General features: G+C 46.4%; 1 protein-coding gene across 4 annotated transcripts in view; it reads left to right on the top strand.

Moving 5' to 3' along the window:
• Window positions 1–20,942, top strand: part of LOC147621521 (uncharacterized) — a 44,898-nt gene that overhangs the window by 8,038 nt on the left and 15,918 nt on the right. For all 4 annotated transcript variants that reach the window (XR_015269845.1, XM_086824279.1, XM_086824280.1 and 1 more), the window contains exons 5-7: window positions 422–612; window positions 858–942; window positions 1,032–1,088. Coding sequence is in view for 3 of the 4 variants with exons in the window: in XM_086824279.1 (XP_086680405.1) it covers window positions 422–612; window positions 858–942; window positions 1,032–1,088 (333 nt within the window). In the remaining variant the exon portion in view is untranslated. The remainder of the gene's footprint in view (window positions 1–421; window positions 613–857; window positions 943–1,031; window positions 1,089–20,942) is intronic.

Here is a 20,942-nt window from a genome sequence, read left to right as displayed (position 1 = left end):
AATATATCAACATCTATTAAGTTTTTTAAGAGGAGACAATGGCTAAACGATGTTCAGTAATGGGTCTTTAGTCATGATAGTATTTACTTTTTTTTTATTTCTTACAAGAGATTGCAAGATGTGGATCTGTGGCCTGATGCTCTTATTATCGTCACAAGCAAATAAAAGCTTCACAGTGAGACTTCATGTAAAAATTATTAGTCAAAAGCAGTCTTAAAACAACTGTTTACATATGTACCCTCTTTCTTCACAATGCTTCACTTCAATTAAAATAAAACCCTCTTACTAAATGTCATGAAAAATAATAAACACCACATTTGACATGCTTTTGTTTTGGCTTTGTGATTGCTTCAAAATTAGAGTCATTGATTAATTTATGCAAATAGCTTGTTTCTCAAACCATAGTAGTTTTGTTTGACAGAAATCTTTGCTTCATGAAATGGGAAGCTTTGAGGAGGATGCAAAAAGATGCTACAAGTCTTACCTCTACTCAATCTCTGATGATGCAATCGCCAACATGGCTGATTGTTTAGGGAAGGTTCATGCGTCCAAGTTAAGGGACATGATTCTGACCATCAGAGTTTCATCAAACATGCTCGAGGGAAGCACTGGGTACACACTTTCTCAACCTTGTGGTTTGTGTCATTAACACCAATACATGCACAAACAAGTATCCTAGTAGTCACACCAATTAACAAGTGAGAGAACCCTTACATGTTTGGTTTCTAACTACACGATGTAGAACGAATTCCAAGTGCATGCTTTGAATTCTTGCGACCTAGTAAATTCTGTCTTAAAAGAGTTTTTTACTAGGGTAGACATTTGAAATGGTTTGATGCTCGTGGTTTTGCAACTAGATGCTATGCTTGGCCAGCTGGTCTCTTTCTCTCAGAGTTTTTGTTGACCTATCCTGCCATTTTTTCAGGACGGTGCTGCTTAGAGGTACCCATAAGTCTCCAAATGTTTTTTTTTTGTTTGCAAAACCTTTTCATGCTGTACAAATGGTAAGACTCAACGTAAAACTGTTGCAGATTGGTGCAGGTGCTGGTTTGAGCAGTATTTGCTTGGCTCTACTAAACGCGTCAAAGGTTTGCTTCAACCACAATAATTGTTTGTGCCCTTGTCTGATGCTTCAGGAATGGTCATTCATTTTAGAAAACCAGATCTGGAGATTGATTGGGATTTGCCTGTGCTTAACTGCATTTGTGTTTATGTGCAAGGCTGCATCAGTGTCCTCTTGAGTTTTACAATTCCATTTTTGTTAGTCTGTTGGCATGCATCCCAAGGGCTTGGCTAAATGTACAGCAGATTAACCCACGAACACATGCTTAGATATGGTGCAAGTGTGAACCATAAGAATGTATGGGTACTTCTAGACACACACACTTTCAAGGATACATATTTTGTGTGCATTTAGTCATACATCTATATCAAAGGCGATGGTACCGAAATTACAAAGCGGACCATTATTGAAACTTTCTAGAAATGCAAAGAAGGTGCATTCAAGTACCCTTGAGAGGTTGAATGTTTGATGCTCAGCACTAGTGTGGACCAAAGGCATAAGTTCAAGTTTTGGCACTCCCTGCTCATGGACCTGACACTGACTGCGCATTATTGTCTTTTTCTTAGCAGCTATCTATCTCTATGCAGCCCTATAAGTGCTGTGAATATGCCTAACAGGTTGTTGCACATGATGCTTTTCCTTGTGATTCATACTTGATGTGTTCGTTATGCCATTTTCTTCTCAATATCGATGTACAGTTAGCCCTTGTTTACCCCAAGGCCATGAAGCTGGCTGTTTGCTCCCAAGGTGTGGCATTACAATTACAAATTGGCATATCAATTGAGTGGAGTACGTCTTTTTAAAGTTTGAACTAGGACCTCTTGTGTGCGTATCTAAAAAGGTCCCATCCTCAGTAGTACAAATGAGGTCGTAACTTTGTAGCCTAGCATTTCAGTTGTTGTTTCTCTGCTGCCCCATAAAATTCAGTAAATATCTGATTTTTTGGTCTTAGCAGCTCACACTCTTCAGATGCACGGCCATATGTGGGAAGCCTCGTTGAAAATTATTTCAAATCATTGATTGAATTAGAAAAATGCAACCTCACCAAGTTTTAACAGCGCTATTGTGCTTATCAAACTGGGCATGCTTTCTGCCTACCTGAACTAATTGCTTTCTCTTATTTGTACTGCCCTATATTTTTTTGGAATTGTGATACCATAATCCTGCATAGATGAATGGGGAGCATTACTCTTGGTTTGATTTTGTGTAATTGTATGGTTGATTGGCACAAAAGTTATTTGTATTTGATTGAATTATAAAAGGTAAAAGGTGAAGGTGTGGAGGCATTTATTTTCATGGGCTAGGAATGGAAGTTCCTAGTCACATGGTTTGTGCAGCCCGCATGAATGGTGCAATGGAGTCTAAGATGTGTGTCATCAATGCTCGTGCAGCCATTTCAGCAGGTACTTGGCTCTTATTAGAGATTAGTACCAAATGAGGGTGAATGCGAACTGCCAAGTGGGACCACTGTGCTGGCGTGTTCTGTGGCATCACCACGGCGATCCTCGGTGTGAGCATATCTGTAGATGCCTCTCTTGCCTGCAACGATAACGTGGAAGGAGATGAAGAGGTGAACGCCCCTCACTGCACCAACTCCATCCATGATGTTGGTGGCCAAGTCTGACTGATGGCATCAGTGATCCACAAGTCGTCAAGATAGTGGGCGAACCCGATACCATGTTTCCGGAGAGCATTGTTAGGAACCTGTATTTTGATGCTTTGGTGACACTCCCCCAACTTATTAACCAGTTGTCCTCAACTGATATGTCTAGCTTTGTCTTAGCTTTTTCTTGCTTTCCTCTGCTTTTTCTTGTTCTTGCTGTGGGCCTAGCTCCTCTCTCTGGCTCTTTGGCAGATACTTCCACCCCTTGCACCTCTAGAGTCGCCCTCAGGTTGGGTTTCCCAGCATGATTCTCTTCCTGTCAAGATCAACACGCACGCGTTATATGTCAAAAGACACAAACACGTGCTGTTGAAAACAACACACCAAAATATACGTGTGACTATGGGGATAAGGGCATATGGTCCAAAGGTCACTTTAGCCTTAGCTAATCTTTATAGACTATGGTTAGTGGTATCCAGTAGAATCTTTTGAGCATATTCTAGTCGCCTAGAGCAAGTGGGAGAGGATCTCTTCTTGCACTCCAATCTAGGATTTTGGGTGCTCTCTTCAAGATATTATTAGGGTTTTGCTTAGGAGTTAATCACACCCTAATCACTTGTACTCCAATCTATGCAAGAGGCTCTCATCTAATGCAAGGCTACACAACCTCCATTATCCCATCTCTTGTGTCACTATGTTGTCCATTTAGTTAATGATGTGATTAGCATTAATCTCCCTCTAATCTAGCTTGTTTTATGCAAATAACATAAGTATGATCATAGTGTCTCTCCATACACCCTTATTCCAACATGGTATAAGAGCTAGGTTATCATCCTAATCTTGCATTAGCTACTCTGAATCACCTTCTTTCAAATTAGGATTAGTCATCACTAATCTAGCCATGGTAACCTTGTGGTGGACATCTCCTCCACAGCCACTTGCGAGTGGAGTGTAGATTCCACTCTACACACTCAACCATTGCTCACAATGCTTCTTCTAGCTTCTTCCCAGCTCAGAGGCGAAGAGGCGGCCAGCTCCAATGCCTTCATTGAAGCACACAACCGCCGGAAATCTGCTGCAAAACCGTCGCCCTAAATTTTGGGGGAAAGAAGAAATTCGTCATCATCAAGCCGCCATTGTCTAAATCCTCATACCCCTGGGGGTTTTTGGCTGCTGCGAATCGCGTGGTCTCAGATTTTTGAATGATCCACTGTAGATGGCAAGCTGGCTCTGTGCACCTCCCAAAGAGCCACTTCACCTAAGTAGAGAGTACTCTCTGGTTTTTATTGCTAATCCAAAGTTTTAAAGCCTAATCCTCTTCTTACTACATTGCTAATGATAGTGGTTTAATCCCTTTGCCTCATGGTTTGTGGAAGCTCATCAATTTTATCCTCCAATACTTTGCATTTTGGCTGTCCCAAAACAGTGAGTTTTCTCACTAAACCTCTATCATTGAAGGATTAATGTCTGATTAACTTTGTTAATCATGCCCTCATCATATGAATCCTCCAGTGTAAAACATCTGAAGCCAAAGAAGAAAGGTAAGAAGTCAAAAACAACAAACCCAATAGATAAAAAGTCATGGTACTATCATCTTGCAGAAAGTGAGGGTTTTTCAGAGGTTTTGTCTTCTAACATGCTTCTCTACGGTGATGGGGGCTTTTAGTTTCTAGTTTTGCATCTCAAATCAGTGTAAGGGTTTAGACACTGCCCTTTGGCTTCTAGAGCCAAGAGGTAAGACCTACCCAACATGATGGCTAGGACAACTAAAGTCGATAAGTTTGAAGGGTGCAACTTTCATACATGGCAGATGAAGATTAAGTTTACTCTCGTGAGAAAAGGGCTATGGGGTGTAGCAAATGGGAAAGAAAAAATACCAACACCAAGGAGACGAGAAAACTTTATGGATTGGCAAGGATGAGAAGGCTTTGGCCATCATAGCCTTGGGACTAAGTGATACTTACATCCATCATATAGATGGAAAGGACTCATGCAATGAGGTTTGGAACACCTTAGACACTCTCTTTGGAGCTCAATCAAAGAACTCTAAAATCAGCCTCCTAATTAAATTCTTGGAGCTAAAATTGAATTCAAGAGAGTCACTCCTGACTCATCTGAATTACATAAAAAGTATTCTTACTCAACTGGCTAGGATCAAGAAGAATATTGAAGAAGATGTAATCATAGCCATCCTTTTAAAAAGTTTACCTCAAGAGGATTATGGTAACATAGTTACTACTCTCACTAACTTGCCAGTACCAAAACTTATGGATGTGGAAGCATCCCTCTTAGAAGAAGATGCAAACGTTAAGCAGAGGCAGGGTATTACAGATGGTGCCTTTTTCAACAAAGAGAGCTATAAAAAGTCTAACAAAGGGTTCTTCAAAGGATCAAATTCAAAGAAAGACTTATCTAAGAGATCATGCAATTTTTGTGGAAAACCAGGGCATGAAGAAAAAGATCGTTTCTTTAGAAACAAGGCTGAGAAAGCCTACTTGTAGGAACTGCAGACAGCTCAAATGAAGTCAAAAAGGACGACAAAGAAGAAGGAGCCTCAGTAGAGGCTAACTACATTGAGCATGATTGGGTTTTTTAGACCATCTAGGGCTTGCCTACTTGTAGTCACTCCTCTATCCTAAGCGAAATGTAAACATAACTAGAATCCTAGCATCTGTCAATCAACTTTTGGCATTGTAAACCACCATGAGTAAGACCTATGGGCACTTGAATGGTCATCATAACCAGAGTTATAAACAATAACTAGAGCTAGCATTGTGATCTTAGTAGCCATGGATATTTTGTTGAGGGAGGGTGTGGAAAACAATACACCAAAATATACATGTGACATTGGGGATAAGGGCATATGGTCCAAAGGTCACTTTAGCCTTAGCTAATCTTTATAGACTATGGTTAGTGGTATCGAATAGAATCTTTTGAGCATATTCTAGGTGCCTAGAGCAAGTGGAAGAGAATCTGTTCTTGCATTCCAATCTAGGATTTTGGGTGCTCTCTTCAAGATATTATTAGGGTTTTGCTTAGAGATTAATCACACCCTAATCACTTGTAGTCCAGCCTATATAAGAGGCTCCCATCTAATGCAAGGGTACACATCCTCCATTATCCCATCTCTTGTGTCATTATGTTGTCCATTTAGTTAATTATGTGATTAGCATTAATCTCCCACTAATCTAGCTTGCTTGATGCAAATAACATAAGTATGATCATAGTCTCTCCATCCACCCTAATTCCAATAGTGCACACATGCTTGTCCTTGGGTTTAATTGGGCGTTCCTGACCCTTGACACACATACACAGATGTGCCCACAAGCATAAATCAAATGAACAAATGAATGCATAAACAATTACTTGGTTTTGACACCAATTTCTTGGTTTTTACACCAGTTTCTACTGTAGTCCCAATATCGAGCAGGTCCACGTGGAAGGTGGAGGCGACCACTCAAAAAAAGAGGACATGTGGAGGGTAAACATTTGCCGTGTTATATCTATATATATCTTATAGAGCTTCACTTATGGTGCCAAGTGGCAAATGTTTTAGGGAGCTTCTATGGTCAAACTATTGCCATCATAGCCTCATAGGTGTCAGATTATTTCAAATTTTAAACTCTGTACCAGTTTATTTTCTCAGAGAGAGCCGTTATTACTTGGAGACTTTTCACCACATAGTCTGGGGGCTTGACTTTTTACATGTCTCAACAATGAGAGAAGTTCTTGCCCAAAAGCACTTTAAAACTCACTCATAGCCCAAAAAGCTCTTCTCTTTTTAGTATTTAGAAAGCTTTTAATCTTTTGCTTTCCAAAAGCTAGTCGCATCATTCTAAGCCTGTAAGGTGGCCTTGGGCTGCTATCATGCCACATCCCCCCCCCTCCCCCCCAAACTCCCAAATCTCTCTTTTTTTTGGGGGCATTGCGTTGCGTTTTTACATGTCAGCAATCTGTATTGTGATGCTTTGGTGACACCTTTTGTACTTGGATAAGGCTTGTTCTCCAACACTCCCTCTCAAGCGTTATCCTAGTACACAGTTCATTTGGATAAATTTATGCCTACGACATAGTTTCACTAGAAGTTGCGCTTGGTTCATTCCTTGGAGTAGAGTACTGTCATGTGCATAGTGTGTATCTACCGTGTGCTACACGCACATAAGACTAGCTTCGAGGTTTGGGGAAGCTTGGAGCTAGGTAGGCTGATTGACGAGCTGAGTTAGGGATAGACTAACGGGCGGGCACCCAAGTATGGACGGGGAGGCACCCAAGTGTGGACGCTCGATGACCGGCCAAGAGCCTATAAAAGGGTGGCGAACGTTAGTCATTAGTCATATAGAGTCTCGCGTGACTTTCTGAGAGCTCTATGGTCAGGAGCCTGGATCTAGTGCAGATGTGCACCTGCTTCATGCAGCCGAGGCCGGTAGCAGTCTCGAGGCCCGCAAGGGTAGCTTCATGGCGGTATGCGACGTCATGAGGTAGAGATTGGTCGATACGTCCATCTAGTTAGCTCAGCTCGTGGCTCGGTGGGGACAACCAAGTCTTGTGGGCTTGCCCACGGTTGTCGAGGTTGGGAGGTGAGTCAGGCTTGCAACCCTGTCTTGTTTGTTTGGTTTGTTTGCAGGTTTCGAGTCTTGTACCAGGAGTGCTCCACGAGGAGATCCTATGAGGTTTTGACAGTGGTATCAGAGCATGCCTCGTGAACAAGTAAGTCGGTAGGTAGAGAAAAAGAGGTCGAAGAAAAGGTATGAGTTCGAGAAGCTTGCTGTTTTTTCTGTGCATACTGCTGTTTTTCAGATTAAGTATGTTGCTTTTTCATCGTAGGAGTCCGTGATGATAGAGATTGTGGTCTAGAGAGGGTTGTTTGCTTTGCAAAGAAGAGGAAAGATGTTTTTGAACTGTGTAAACTGTTTCAGGGGAGAGAAAAAAGAAAAGCCAGGCGGCTGTGTTTTTGTAAGAGAGAGAGTGAGAGAGAGGTCGTCGCTGGCTCTTGTTGTGTAGCGTTTGTATGCGCAGCCGGGATGGGTACTCATCTGCAGTCGCTGGCAAGCTGTTACATAGTTTGGCGCACGTGAGCAGGCGGATCTTGCACACGGGCGGTAGGCGCAGTCTGTAGGGAGGGTATGGCACGCGGGCTGTTTTGCGCAGCCAGGCACAGGCGGTATACGTAGGAAAAGCAGGCAACGTGCGCAGGCAGGCGCGTATGAGCACTCAGGCAGCGCTCTTGACTGTGTGCGCAGGCGTGTAGTACACGTTTGCGTCCGGGCTCGTACATGCAAGCAGGCACGCAGTGCACAGGTGGCAGACACACGGGCACAGCAGAAAACTCGAAAAGCAGGCGTAGGTAGATTTCGTTTTTTTTAGGGGAAAAAAAAAACAAGGATCCATGCAACGCTTCTGGGGGCTGGGGGCCTATTTATATGCCCCCAGATAGGCAGTCGGCCTGCTGAAAAGTCCCTCCACGACTGTATCAACAGTCGGCCAGCTGATAAGGCCCACGACTGCCTACATCCATTCGGCCAACATCACAGGGGTCCACGATTGATGTCTGGGCAGTCGGCTAGCTACTGGTCCTCCAGTCGCCTCAGGGCTGCCTCCCAAGCCACAGAAAAAATGGAAAAAATAGGGGAAAAATGCGGGGAGTGAGGAAAAATGATAAAACACCTGATAAGGGCGGGCACACCCACAACAAAGGCCCTGGTGTATAAATCTAGACAGGAGATGACTTCTAACACCCCCTCTCAGCTCCTGGCTGTGTAACCAACCACTGGGAGTTGGGGTGCCGCCTGAGCAAATCCTGAGATAGCGACTTCGTGAAGAGGTCCACCGTACTGTCCTCCGTTGAACAGAACTCCGAACAGAACTCCGAACAGAACTCCGAACAGATGTCATCAACAACGATCTGTTCACGAACAAAGTGCCTCTGGATGACCATGGGTTCCGCCAATGGAAGCCCAAACCTGCCATGCAACCTCTGCATCTTCACCACCTCACAAACAGCATCACAAATAGCCCGGTACTCTGCCTCTGTTCTCGACAAGGCAAAAGATGACTGTCTCCAACTGCTCTGTAAAACTGCTCCTGGGCCTGAAGTAGATCCCCTCGTGTCCGGATCTCCTCCCCAAACCGAGTCACTCCAACCGTGGAGTCGGACTCCATCCAACAATCCCCCTCCTGTGTACAAGAGTCCATGATCCTTCGCATGCCGCAGAAACCACAGGAAACGCAATCCTGCCTCCCAAAGAGACATCTGCAACCATGAGCTCAACGGCCTCATCAGGAAGCTCCCGTCCAATCTGGTGTCCATCAACCAGATCAATGAACCATACAGCTTCTAAGTCACAGAGACGTCACACTGCTCACAAGGATCAACACCTGTTACGGTGCACAAACAAGTCCTGGAAACCTTCTGAAGACCACGCAAGGCCTTTTGAAACCTGTCAACCACCCCCTTTGATTCCGGAACCACAAAGCCTGGAGAAACCATCTCCTTTTGCAAGTAAGCACCTGCCACTTGCCTGGCTTTCCGAAAGGTCCCCGTGGAAAGAACATCCTCAACCACTTAGAAGTTCTATGTTCCGAACACGACAAGACATCAGAGCATAAGTGACCTGTTCAGCTTCCTCTGACTGACGAACACAAGAACCACCAACATCAGTACTGGAAAGTTCCTGCCAACTGCTGCCATCTATTGGCAAGCTATCCACCACCTGGTCTCGGAAAGCCCGCACCTGCAGCGTATCCACACTTAAGTGGCCATTACCGGACTGCCACTCATCACAAACCTGAGGACCTGGGCGAGAGAGTGCTGAAAGCCTGTAAACTCCATTCTCCACTCCGCCTTCCCAAACCACTTGGCCTGTTGCTTTGTCCCGGAGAGCAACAAAACGCTCATCAAACTCCACCCGTACGCCAGTCTTGCAAACCTGATGCACTGACAACAGATGAAAACCAAGTGCCGGAACATACAACACCTGGGAGGAATCCTTCCCCCCTCTGCCATTGGGAACTATCTCCATCCTGCCCTCACTGTGAACTGGGATAGTGGACGTATTGTTGGGGTAAAGGCATTATGCCAACCCTTATAGTGTGTACTAGCCCATGTGTTTATAGTACATAGTACACTTAGTACTTTTAATGTACTAAGTGCACTATGTGTACTAGTGCAATATACATGTGTGATAGGGGAGTCACACACTCAATGCTTGAGTTGACTTATCCCCACAACTCTCTCTCTCTCTCTCCCTTCTTCTCTGTGTATGTCTCCCACATGAAAATCTAACCCTAATTAATTATCCCATTCAACTGGTATCAGAGCTTAGGTAGCTGTCTTGATCCTCTCCCTCTTGGCGCTGATTTCTCTACTGGTCGCACTGTCCATTCTGCCCAACTAGTCGCCTTGCCCAGTCCATGGAGCCCAACTAAGGCTGCCCAGGCTGCCTAGCGCAGTTAGCCAACAGCCAGGCAGCTGAGCGGGTTGCCCAGCCAACCAGGCGGCGCAGCTAGGCGCCTACAGCAGCAGCAGCAGCAGCAGCGCCCGCAGCAACACCAAGCGCACAACAGCGCATGGCAGGTGGACATCGTGGGGAAGCGTGTAGACGTCTGGCCACAAAGCGTAAGGCTACAAGGCGGAGGCGGCGAAGAGCTTTCAAGCTTTAGGCGGAGTTGGCGTCAACAAACAGGCCAGCAAGCCGTTGCGCGTCAGACGCTTGGCCACAAGGCGTAACAAAAGTGAAGGCCCAGTCGCGTGCAACGCTGGCCACTAGGCGGAGGAGGCGTCAACAAACAGCGTTGGCTTCGCGTTGGCGCTGATACGCTATCGTTCATTGCTTGTGCCATCATGAAGCAAACTTGCGTGTAGCGAAGCGATTGCGCCCCAGCAGCAAGCACCGGCTCAAACATCACTTGGCGCCGTACAGGAGCGCATGTGTTCATCTCTGGGCAGTACAGGCGTTTGCAAACTTGGCCAGCTGTAAGCGACGTTGGTGTCTTGGCAGGCCGTGAAGCGCAGAGCTCCTCAGCTATTGCCCACCTGCACAGCAAAATTTTTCTGCAGAGCATCAGCACGATCCCCCCCTTTTCTTGCAATCAGAAATTGCCTGAGATATTTGCTTTATTTTTTTGGGATTTGCAATTGAGCAGATACAATCAATCAATTGAGCAGGTACAGGTGCCAAATTGCTCAAATTTTGAGCGAAATTGGCAAAATTGGGTGACATTGGTCACAATCAGGATCAATTTGCAGGAAATTGGATGTCAAAATTTGGGGCTTTTGATGTATTTGTGCAATTGGGCATTCATACATGCTGTATGATGTGAGAAATCGCACATTCGGGCAAAATTGCAGCAAATTGCAGTGCAAATCAAGGGGCTTTTGTGCCGATTGGATTGATTTGCATGCAGGCACTCGCATTTGATGCTTTGGGCAATGTGTTGATGCATGTCAAGCACTCAATGTGCCTGTAAATCAAGGGGCTTTCATGTATTAGATGTATATGTGGCCAGGGGGAAGCATTGTGAAGACTCTGGATGCCTTCATGTGCGTCAATGTACCATGTATGATCAGAAATTGATCTTTAAACAAGGGGCTTTTCAAGATTTTATGCTTGTTGAGCTTGGCAAAGCAGCAGGCAAGACATTTATGCCTTGAATCCTCAGAAATCAGCTTGCAGTCAAGGGGCTTTTGCCCAATTTCTGTTCGGGACTGGCTTTTGCCCAATTTCTGTTCGGGACTGTTGTATGCAGTGATAGGGACTGTAAAAGTCTGATTTTCACTCATTTGGACAGCCAGAAGAGCATTTATTGCTACTGTACTTGCTGGTACATATTTGGTACAGCTTTGTACAAGTTTTGGCGTGGCTGCACATTGATTTGAGTGACCAAAAGGCTCAATTTCAGCTGCTGTACTTGCCGGTACAGGTTTGGTACATCATTGGTGAGCACTTAGTACTGCTGTACAATACTTTGGAAGGGCAACAGAGCACATTTAAGGTGCTGTCCTAAATCTGCAGCAACTAGATTTTGGTGATTTCATCACATACAGTGGGAGTAGAGTTGCATTTGTGCTTCCGCAGTGGGAGATAAACTTTGGGAGAACAACTGTGAGCACTTTGTGTGCTTTGGTGCAGTGTTTGCACATTTTGCAGGGAGTCAGGCATTGACAGGTTGCATATTGCTATGGCAACCACAGGTGAGAGCTCTTCATTGCTTCACATCAAGAAGCTTGAAGGCTCACATAACTATGATATTTGGCAAACCCAGTGCTATAATGTGTTGCTCTAGAAGAAGCAGTTAGCTTTGGTTGCTCATGATGATTTGGATTTGATTCAGATGGATGTGAAGACTGCTTTTCTTCACAGTGATCTCCATGAGGAGATATATATGCAACAACCAGAGGGTTATGCAGTGAATGGAAAGGAGAAGCTTGTATGTAAGCTGAAAAAGAGTCTTTATGGGCTCAAACAGGGACCAAGAGAATGGTATCATAAATTTGATACATTCATGAAATCCCAGGATTTCAGGAGAAGTGACATAGATCACTGCTTATACACCAGGAAAGCTTTGGATGGCAGTCTATTGATCCTCATCTTGTATGTTGATGATATGTTGATTGCCGGGAAATCTCGTAAAGAGATGGATGCCTTGAAGAAGAGGCTGCATCAGACCTTTGATATGAAGGATTTGGGTGATGCAAATCACATTTTGGGTATGCGGATACTTCGGGACAGAAATCAGCATGTGTTGTATTTGTCTCAGAAGGAATACATTGGCAAAGTTTTGCAGAGGTTCAATATGGATGGGGGGAAGAAGACTAGTACTCCTTTGCCTCCATATGTGAAACTCAGTGCTATGGACAGCCCACAGTTAGATAGTGGCAGGGCTGATATGGCCAAGATTCCGTATGCTTCAGCTTGTGGCAGTCTCATGTATGCCATGGTTGCTACTAGGCCGGACATTGCATTTGCAGTGGGAGTGGTTTCTAGATACATGGCCAACCCTGGCAAGAAGCATTGGGAAGCAGTGAAAGGTGTCATGAGATACCTGAAGGGCACACAGGATATGTGCATTTGCTTTGGCAAACAGGATGCATGGTTACACGGATTCGGATTATGCCGGTCATCCAGATAACCAGAAGTCTACTACCGGTTATGTGTTTACATTCACAGGAGGTGCTGTGTCATGGATATCCAGGATGCTGAAGTGCACTGCCTTATCTACTACAGAGGCCGAGTATATTGCAGCCACAGAGGCTTGCAAGGAGGCATTATGGCTATCTCGGCTAGTGGTTGATTTGGATTATACAGGGGATATTCCATTGTTGCATTGTGACAGTTGACAAAGAACCCTGTCTTTCATGCAAAGACGAAGCATGTGGATGTGAAGTATCACTTCATCAGAGAGGTGATAGAGAACAAGCAAATTCAGCTTGTTAAGATTCATACGGATGACTACCCGGCTGATCTGTTGACAAAAAGTTTGCCTCCGGAGCGGTTTGCTCATTGTAGACACTTGATGGGCATTGGATGAGGCCAGTTTCAGCCTTGATATGGCCTTGTATATTATCATGTACATGCTGATTTTTCTTTTCCTTCATTTAAGGGCACTTTGCCTTTAAGTGGGAGGTTGTTGGGCTAAAGGCATTATGCCCACCCTTATAGTGTGTACTAGCCCATGTGTTTATAGTACATATTACACTTAGTACTTTTAATGTACTAAGTGCACTATGTGTACTAGTGCAATATACATGTGTGATAGGGGAGTCACACACTCAATGCTTGAGTTGACTTATCCCCACAGCTCTCTCTCTCTCCCTTCTTCTCTGTGTATGTCTCCCACATGAAAACCTAACCCTAATTAATTCTCCCATTCACGTATCCCCAGTAAGAATATGACCAGAAAGCCTTCAGAGATCCTGTAAACTGGAACGGGAAGGAGTCATGTGCTTGGAAGCACCACTATTGAGAATCCACTCCCGAGTATCCGTTGCGGAGAGTCCTCCAATCTCCTCCCTGCCTGAAGAAAATGAAGCATCGGTGTCCATCACCTCCAGGTGTACAAAAGCCGGAGTCTTCATGATTGCTGCTGAGGAGTCTTCACCCTTCTCGGTCTTCCGCTTGGGACACTGCCTCCAATAGTGGCCTTTCTCGCCACAATCATTACAGGTCCTCTTTGCCTTTAGCTTCTCGCGGTCAGCGTCGGACTTCTTCTCAGAAGACTTCTCCGATGAAGCCTTCCCTTTGCCCGAGTTACGGCCTTTCGACCGCCCTTGGCCAGTTAAGGCCTCTGAACCTCCACCCTGAGGAGGGTTCGTGAATCGTTCCTCCTGGTCCAGGACCATGGGCACAAGCTCCTCCCACGTGATGGTGCTGAGCCTGCCACCACTGGTAATCAAAGAGGAGTAAAATGCTGAGTACGAAGAGGGCAAATGTGACAGCAACGTGATGGCCATGTCCTCTGACAATATCTCCTTCCCAGCCTGAAGAACTTCTTGCTGAAGAGCTTGCAGCTTGTTAATATGCTCCCGCATTGTCGACGACTTTGCAGGGCTCATAACCCGCATCTGTACTTCCAAGGAAATCCTCTTCATGGGCGATACCCTGTTGTAAAGTGAGGCCAAATGCTGCCATATACCTCTGGCCAGCGTCATGTGCTTTACATGATTGATTACCTGTGGTGTGCAGTTGAGGAAAATAAACGAACGGACCCTGGCGTTGACACGATCCCACATCTGTGTCTGGGCCTCCCGGTCCTTTCGGGTTGACGGTAACTCCCCTTCCTCTACTTCCGGCCGTGGAACACTAACAACGACGAAATCGGCGAGGTCGTAGGACTCCAGAACAGATTCCATCATCACCTTCCATATGTCGTAGTTGCTCCCATCCAACTGACGGTCCACCGGGAACGTGGGGAGTGTCGGGATCTTCACGTCTCTCGGCCATCTCAAACAGATCTGCCATTGCGGGGATGTACTCTGAAAAGGGTGGGTGAGTGGGAACAAAGAAGAACTAAAACCTGCAAGTGGCTGTCCGGCAAATCAGCCCGCCTTCCTCTTGCTTCTCCTCTTCCCGAACAGTCCAAAACAGTCCACCAATCAGCCACAAAACAGTCCCCCTCTTGCTCACACAAATCCCAAGACCTATCTAGAGCCTAGGCTCTGATACCATGTCAGAATACGCAGCGGAGATGATGACCAGATCTGGGAACACAAGAGCAAAAGACGCATGCAGAAAAAACAGCACAAGAGAGAGAGAGATGTAGGCGTGTAACTTTGCTCTGATATACACAAGAAGATCCCGAATATGATACAAATATGGTATGGGGGCTGGGGGCTGGGGGCCTATTTATATGCCCCCAGGTAGGCAGTCGGCCTGCTGAAAAGTCCCTCCACGACTGTATCAACAGTCGGCCAGCAAACTGATAAGGCCCACGACTACCTACATCCAGTCGGCCAGCATCACAGGGGTCCACGATTGATGTCTGGGCAGTCGGCCAGCTCTACTGGTCCTCCAGCTGCCTCAGGGTTGCCTCCCAAGCCACAAAAAAAATGGAAAAAATAGGGGAAAAATGCGGGGAGTGAGGAAAAATGATAAAACACCTGATAAGGGCGGGCACACCCACAACAAAGGCCCTGGTGTATAAATCTAGACAGGAGATGACTTCTAACAACAGTGCCAGTCCGCGCTGTGAGTCTCCCTCTAGAATGATGTCAGTGGTTCTGTGTATCTGGTATGGTACCGGATGCCAGATCACTGAGTAGATAGTGGTTAGGACAAGGGACCAGCCCGTAGGGCTACCCCGGATTTTAGTGTGGGCATGGGAATGGTGTAGAACCACCCCCATGAGGGCCAGGAAGGCCCAGGCTGAACCCACCAGCCATGGAGAGGCTGTAGGATAGCCCTAGGGCACAGATAAGGCAATTTCCAGGAGTTTACAGCCTTTATATGGTTGTAGGGCATGTATGGGGCAGCCCATACAGGCTGCCCAGCCCTGGGATTGTGGACAAAAGCTGTGTCCAGCCAATCAGAAGCAGGCGCATCACTTTCAGCCTGTTAGGAAAAAAAGGCAGCATTTTTTGGGATTTAATTCAGCATTTATTGCTGAATTTTCACCAGTCGTGGGACATTGGTGCCGGCTGCCTGTTTATCAGTTGGCCGACTGCTCGTGAAGAGAAGTATAAATAGTGGAGGCCATAATCCCAATGATTCATCTCATTTTTCACCAAGTGCTCAAGCAAACCAAGGGGCCAAGACAGCCAAGGGCTTGCTAACGCAAAGGGGTGAAGGATTCAGGTCAAGGGCAGGGTATTCCCAGCCAAGAAAAGGTCCAAGGTTGCTATATTTTCTTTCAGTTTTCTCATCATTCTAATAAAGCAAATACACCATCCGTGGTGGGGGCCCTAGAGAGGGTAATTGGGACCCAATATTGTGTCCTCTCCATCTCTCCCTCTCTTTCTCTATTTTCTGCACTTCTCCTTTCAAGTTTGTGCGTTAATTTCCGTCGCGAAAAGAGTGCTGAATTCTGAGTTTTGAAGTTACCGATCTTTCTCCGAAGCTTTTGCATATTACAGTGGTATCAGAGCCTACTTCAAGGACAAAGATTCAGTAAAGAAAACCAGAAAATTTTTCTCGCTCGTGTGGTTGGTTTTTAGACGCCGGTGGACTACCCCTTTCGGAGTGACTCCTGTCCCTTGAAGGATGGTTGGTTTTTAGCCTCCGGAAGCCTCCGGAAGCCTCCCACACAGATAGTGGATGGTCAGATTGCGTTCCGGTAAGGAATTGCATTTTCCTGCTATGGTGAGCTTCGGCGACGAGAGAGACCCAGAACCATGGGACCAGAGTGCACCAGGCAGCCCAGCTAGGGCACCCGGCTTGAGTGTCAGACATGTTCCAGCAGATGATGCGAGCACTCGCAGAACAGGCAGCCAAGTTGGATGAGCAGAAGGCGCGGATCTTGGCTCTGGAGGAGCGTACCCGCTCTCCAGCGTCGCGTTTTCCATCTCCTCCTCCCTCTCCTTCCGTATCCCAGATACCAGATCCTCGTCTCACAGGGACCCTCTCGCGGGGTCACAGCCGCAGCCAAGCTCCTTGCTTGAGTTGCAGATGCGTTCATTGGAGATCCGACAACGAGAAGACGACGCCATGCGACGCGAGGAACACGAGCGTTACCTCGGAGCTTTGGACGCCAGATTGACACCGGCGGCGCCCTCGAATCATTTTCCCGAGAAAATGAATTTCAGTAAGTATAATGGTAAACTCGATCCCACAACTCTTTATTCATGGTTACATCAATTTGAAGCTTATTTTGCCGCAGTGAGGAAAACAGATACTGACAGAGTGATCTTAGCCAGTTGATACTTGGAAGGTGAGGCCATTCCTTGGTGGACTCAGTGGGCTCATGCCCACACCAGAGCAGGTATGGCAGCTTATGTGTGGGACGAGTTTGTCCGCGACCTTAAGCAGCGGTTTCGACCGCCCCACTACCTTGAGCGACTCGAAGACGAGTTTAGGGCTTCAGTTTGCCAATAAAATTTCGACCTTATGTCTGCAACTAGGCTTATCTGATATGGACAAGAAAGGGCAGTTTTTGTATGGCCTAGACACGCAAATCCAATGGGAGGTGCGTATGTTTAGGCCAGCCACCTTTGAGGACGCACTCTCGCTTGCACGCAGTGCAGAAATGAAACACAATGGTGGCAAGCCCAAGACTTCCCGGCCGACTTCTCCCAGGGCTAACACCTCGGGGGGCAAAAGCCAGAACCAGACGGGGTCTTTCCCAGGACAGAGCATGGGAGCCTCTGGCTCCAAGAACTTGAACAATGCGTCTAAGCTTACTCCAGACCAGAAAGCGGAGGCAGGCAAGACAGGTGGCAAGTTGAGTGTTGAGGAGCTTTCTCAGTACAAGAACGAGGGTAGATGTTTCTTTTGTCACACAAAAGGACATACTTCTCGGGATTGTCCGAAGAAGCCTCCAAGGGCCGCTGCCGCCTCCACAGCTTCCGTGGTGAGCACAGCTCCCACACAGACCCCAGCGGCTACCCCTAGTTCTTCAACCCCCGATGCTTCACAGACCCCAGCGGCTACCCCTAGTTCTTCAACCCCCGATGCTTCAGTTGGAGCAATTATTAGCCGGGAGCTCGAAGATAAGCAGAAGGGCGCCCATGACCAGGAGTATGAGCGCAACGAATTGCTCAAGTCCTTTGGCTACATAGGTGGCCAGAGAGTCGTCTCGTTTGACAGCGGCAGCACGGAGGATGTGGTCACGGAACAGGCCGCTAGGCGTGCCCGTTTCAAGCTGACTCCGGTGGACAAACAGGCTGAGGGTTTTAGCATAGGTATGACAACGAGCGTCAAGTATGAAGCTCTAGGTGCTAAGTTAGTGATTCAGGGCATAGAGTTTGTGCGTGACTTTATGGTTACCCCTCTTGTAGGAGCAGACATAATTTTGGGTATTCAGTGGTTTCACAAGTTTCTCCCTGATGTCAAGTGGGACAAGCACACGTTCCAGATCAATCAGAATGTGTCAAACGTCCCTGTGACCATTAAGTGTGAGCCAGGAATTCCGAACTTTCCGCTCATCAGCCACTTGTAGGCTAAGCGAGCACTTAGGAAAGGCGCACATTGTGCAATGATTTACATCCAGACAGCCCAGACAGTGACCAGTGCTTCCGAGAAGTACTCGGTTCTCCATGAAAAGTTCCAAAAGATTTTTCTTCGGGACAGCCTCCCTCCCTAGCTTCCCCCATCCAGACCGGAGGATCACAGGATTGACCTCCTCCCAGGCTCGAAACCTCGAGCAAGTTTCCGTATCGCCTTTCGAAGGCAATGGAATCGGAGTTGGACCACCAACTCCAAGAATTGTTGCAAGCTGGCTTCATCCGCCCCAGCGTGTCGCCATTTGCAGCACCGATCTTATTTGTCAAGAAAAAGGATGGGTCTTCCCGGTTGTGTGTTGATTATCGTGCACTCAACAAGCTTACTATCAAGAGCAGATTCCCGATGCCTCGAATTGACTATATTCTCGAGAGGCTGAATGGAGCAAAGGTGTTCTCAAAACTGGATTTAAAGAGCGGGTACCACCAGGTACGGGTTGTAGAGGGGGACATTCCCAAGGTAGCCTTCCGTACAGAACGAGCCCACTATGAATTTGTGGTCATGCCATTTGGTTTGAGGAATGTCCCAGCTACATTTAACCGCATGATGATGCGTGTTTTCCGAGAGTTGATTGAAAAAAGTGTGTTCATATTTTTGGATGACATACTCGTATTTTCAGCTAAAGTTGAGCAGCATGACATTGATGTGGAGAAAGTCCTTAAGTTGTTGGAAAGCACCGAGCTCTACGTCAATGAAAAGAAGTCAGAATTTTATCTGTTCCAGGTGCATAACTTGGGATATATAATTAGTGCTGAAGGCATTCGACGATCTGGCTAAAGTGGCCGAGATTGTTAATTGGGAAGTACCTCAGACAGCTTATGACATTAGATCATTTGTGGGTTTATGCCAGGCATATTCCACCCACATCGACAAGTTTTCTGATCTCTCGGCAGATCTCACCGATGTGCTAAAGGGAGTGAAAACAAGAAGGCAAAAGATTCGAATGACTCCACGAGCGTTGGAGGCATTCTAGAACCTCAAGGTGGCTTTGTCAGAAGCGCCTTGTTTAGCCCTTGCCTCGTGGGACGAACCATTTCAGGTGATCACCGATGCGAGTAACATCTCAGTCTATGATCGAGAACTCCTAGCAGTAATACAGGCCTTGAAACATTGGAAACATTTCCTATATGGCCGTGACTTCGAGGTTCGCACTGACCATCAGGCATTGCGTTGGATTCAGACGATGCGGAGTGCACAGCGGAGTGATCGACAACACTGCTGGAGTCAGATATTCCAGCAGTTCGGTGGTATGATTGAGTACCTTCCAGGAAAGGCCAATCCAGTGGCCGATGCTTTGAGCAGGAAGGGACAAGTGTCTACGATTCAGACCACTAGACTTGACCTTGTTGGTACAGGACTAGAGGACATGAAGCACATGTACGCGGATTCCGAGGAATTCGGTACTCAGTGGGAACAGGCATTGGATGCCACAGGACCATGCCATTTTCTGATACGCGATGGTTGGATTTTCTACAAAGGCTGACTATGTGTCATGAAGTCATTTTGGGATGCCCATGACGCCATTACAGGTGGTCACAGGGGCATGAAATCGACTCTAGAGAAATTAGAACGGCAATACTATTGGCCAAAGATGAGGCGTGATGTGTTTACATATGTACAACGCTGTGACATTTGTCAAAAGGTGAAAGCTCCTCGTGGAAAGAAGATAGGGTTGTTACAGCCCTTGCCAATTCCTGAGGGTCCTTTCCAAGACATTTCGATGGACTTTGTCACAAATCTGCCTCCCAGTCCGAGTAAGCGTAATACGCAGTGCTTAACTATTGTTGATAGGTTTAGCAAATTTGTTATGCTTATTCCTTGCAGGGCCAATGTGACCGCCGAGGATGTTGCCCAGTTGTTCATTCGGCATTGGTACCCGATTGGCGGGATTCCTAGAACCATAGTGTCAGACCGAGATGCCAAGTTTACCAGTCATTTTTGGAGGGCATTGTTTGATAATTTTGGTACTAAGCTGAATTTTTCCAGTGCATTCCACCCACAGACAGACGGCCAGACAGAGATATACAACCACTTGGCCTTTGATGTGCTGAAGTGTTATGTCCACGATCAGCAAGGTAAGTGGGAATTGTTTTTGCCTTTAGTTCAAGCTGTTTTGAATGACTCTTTTTCTTCAGCTATTGGCAGGACTCCATATGAGGCAGCGTTTGGAAGACCTTTCCAGTCGTCGTTTAACAGGACTTCGTCTTCAGTACCGGAGGCAAACAGAGTGACGGAGTCTTACCAGGAGATTTTAGAGTCAGTAAAGGACAGATTGGCTAAAGCGCAAGAGGCCTACACTCGACAGGCCAATAAAGACCGAAGGGATATGAAGTTTTCGGAAGGAGATTGGGTTTATCTTCGGATTATGAAGCAAAGATTGAAACAGGTGGGCAAGCGATGCCCAAAGTTGTCTTTCAGGAGCTTCGGACCATTTCCCATCTGGAAAAAGATTAATGAGGTGTCTATGGAGTTAAAGCTACCTCCGAGTTGGACTATGCACGATGTATTTCATGTCAGTTGGTTAAAGCCATATGCAGGTCCACCCCCTTCAGAGGTCAAAGACGAAGCGGAACCAGACATTGTTGATGAAGCAGAAGTAATGGTTCCAGAACAGATCCTTCTGCAC

This window comes from Cibotium barometz, chromosome 30 (genome assembly GCF_041138505.1).
Source record: "Cibotium barometz isolate CiBa-2024 chromosome 30, ASM4113850v1, whole genome shotgun sequence".
Taxonomy (NCBI): domain Eukaryota; kingdom Viridiplantae; phylum Streptophyta; class Polypodiopsida; order Cyatheales; family Cibotiaceae; genus Cibotium; species Cibotium barometz.
The sequence above is the reverse complement of the archived record's forward strand: the minus strand, read 5'-3'. Positions and strand labels throughout refer to the sequence as shown.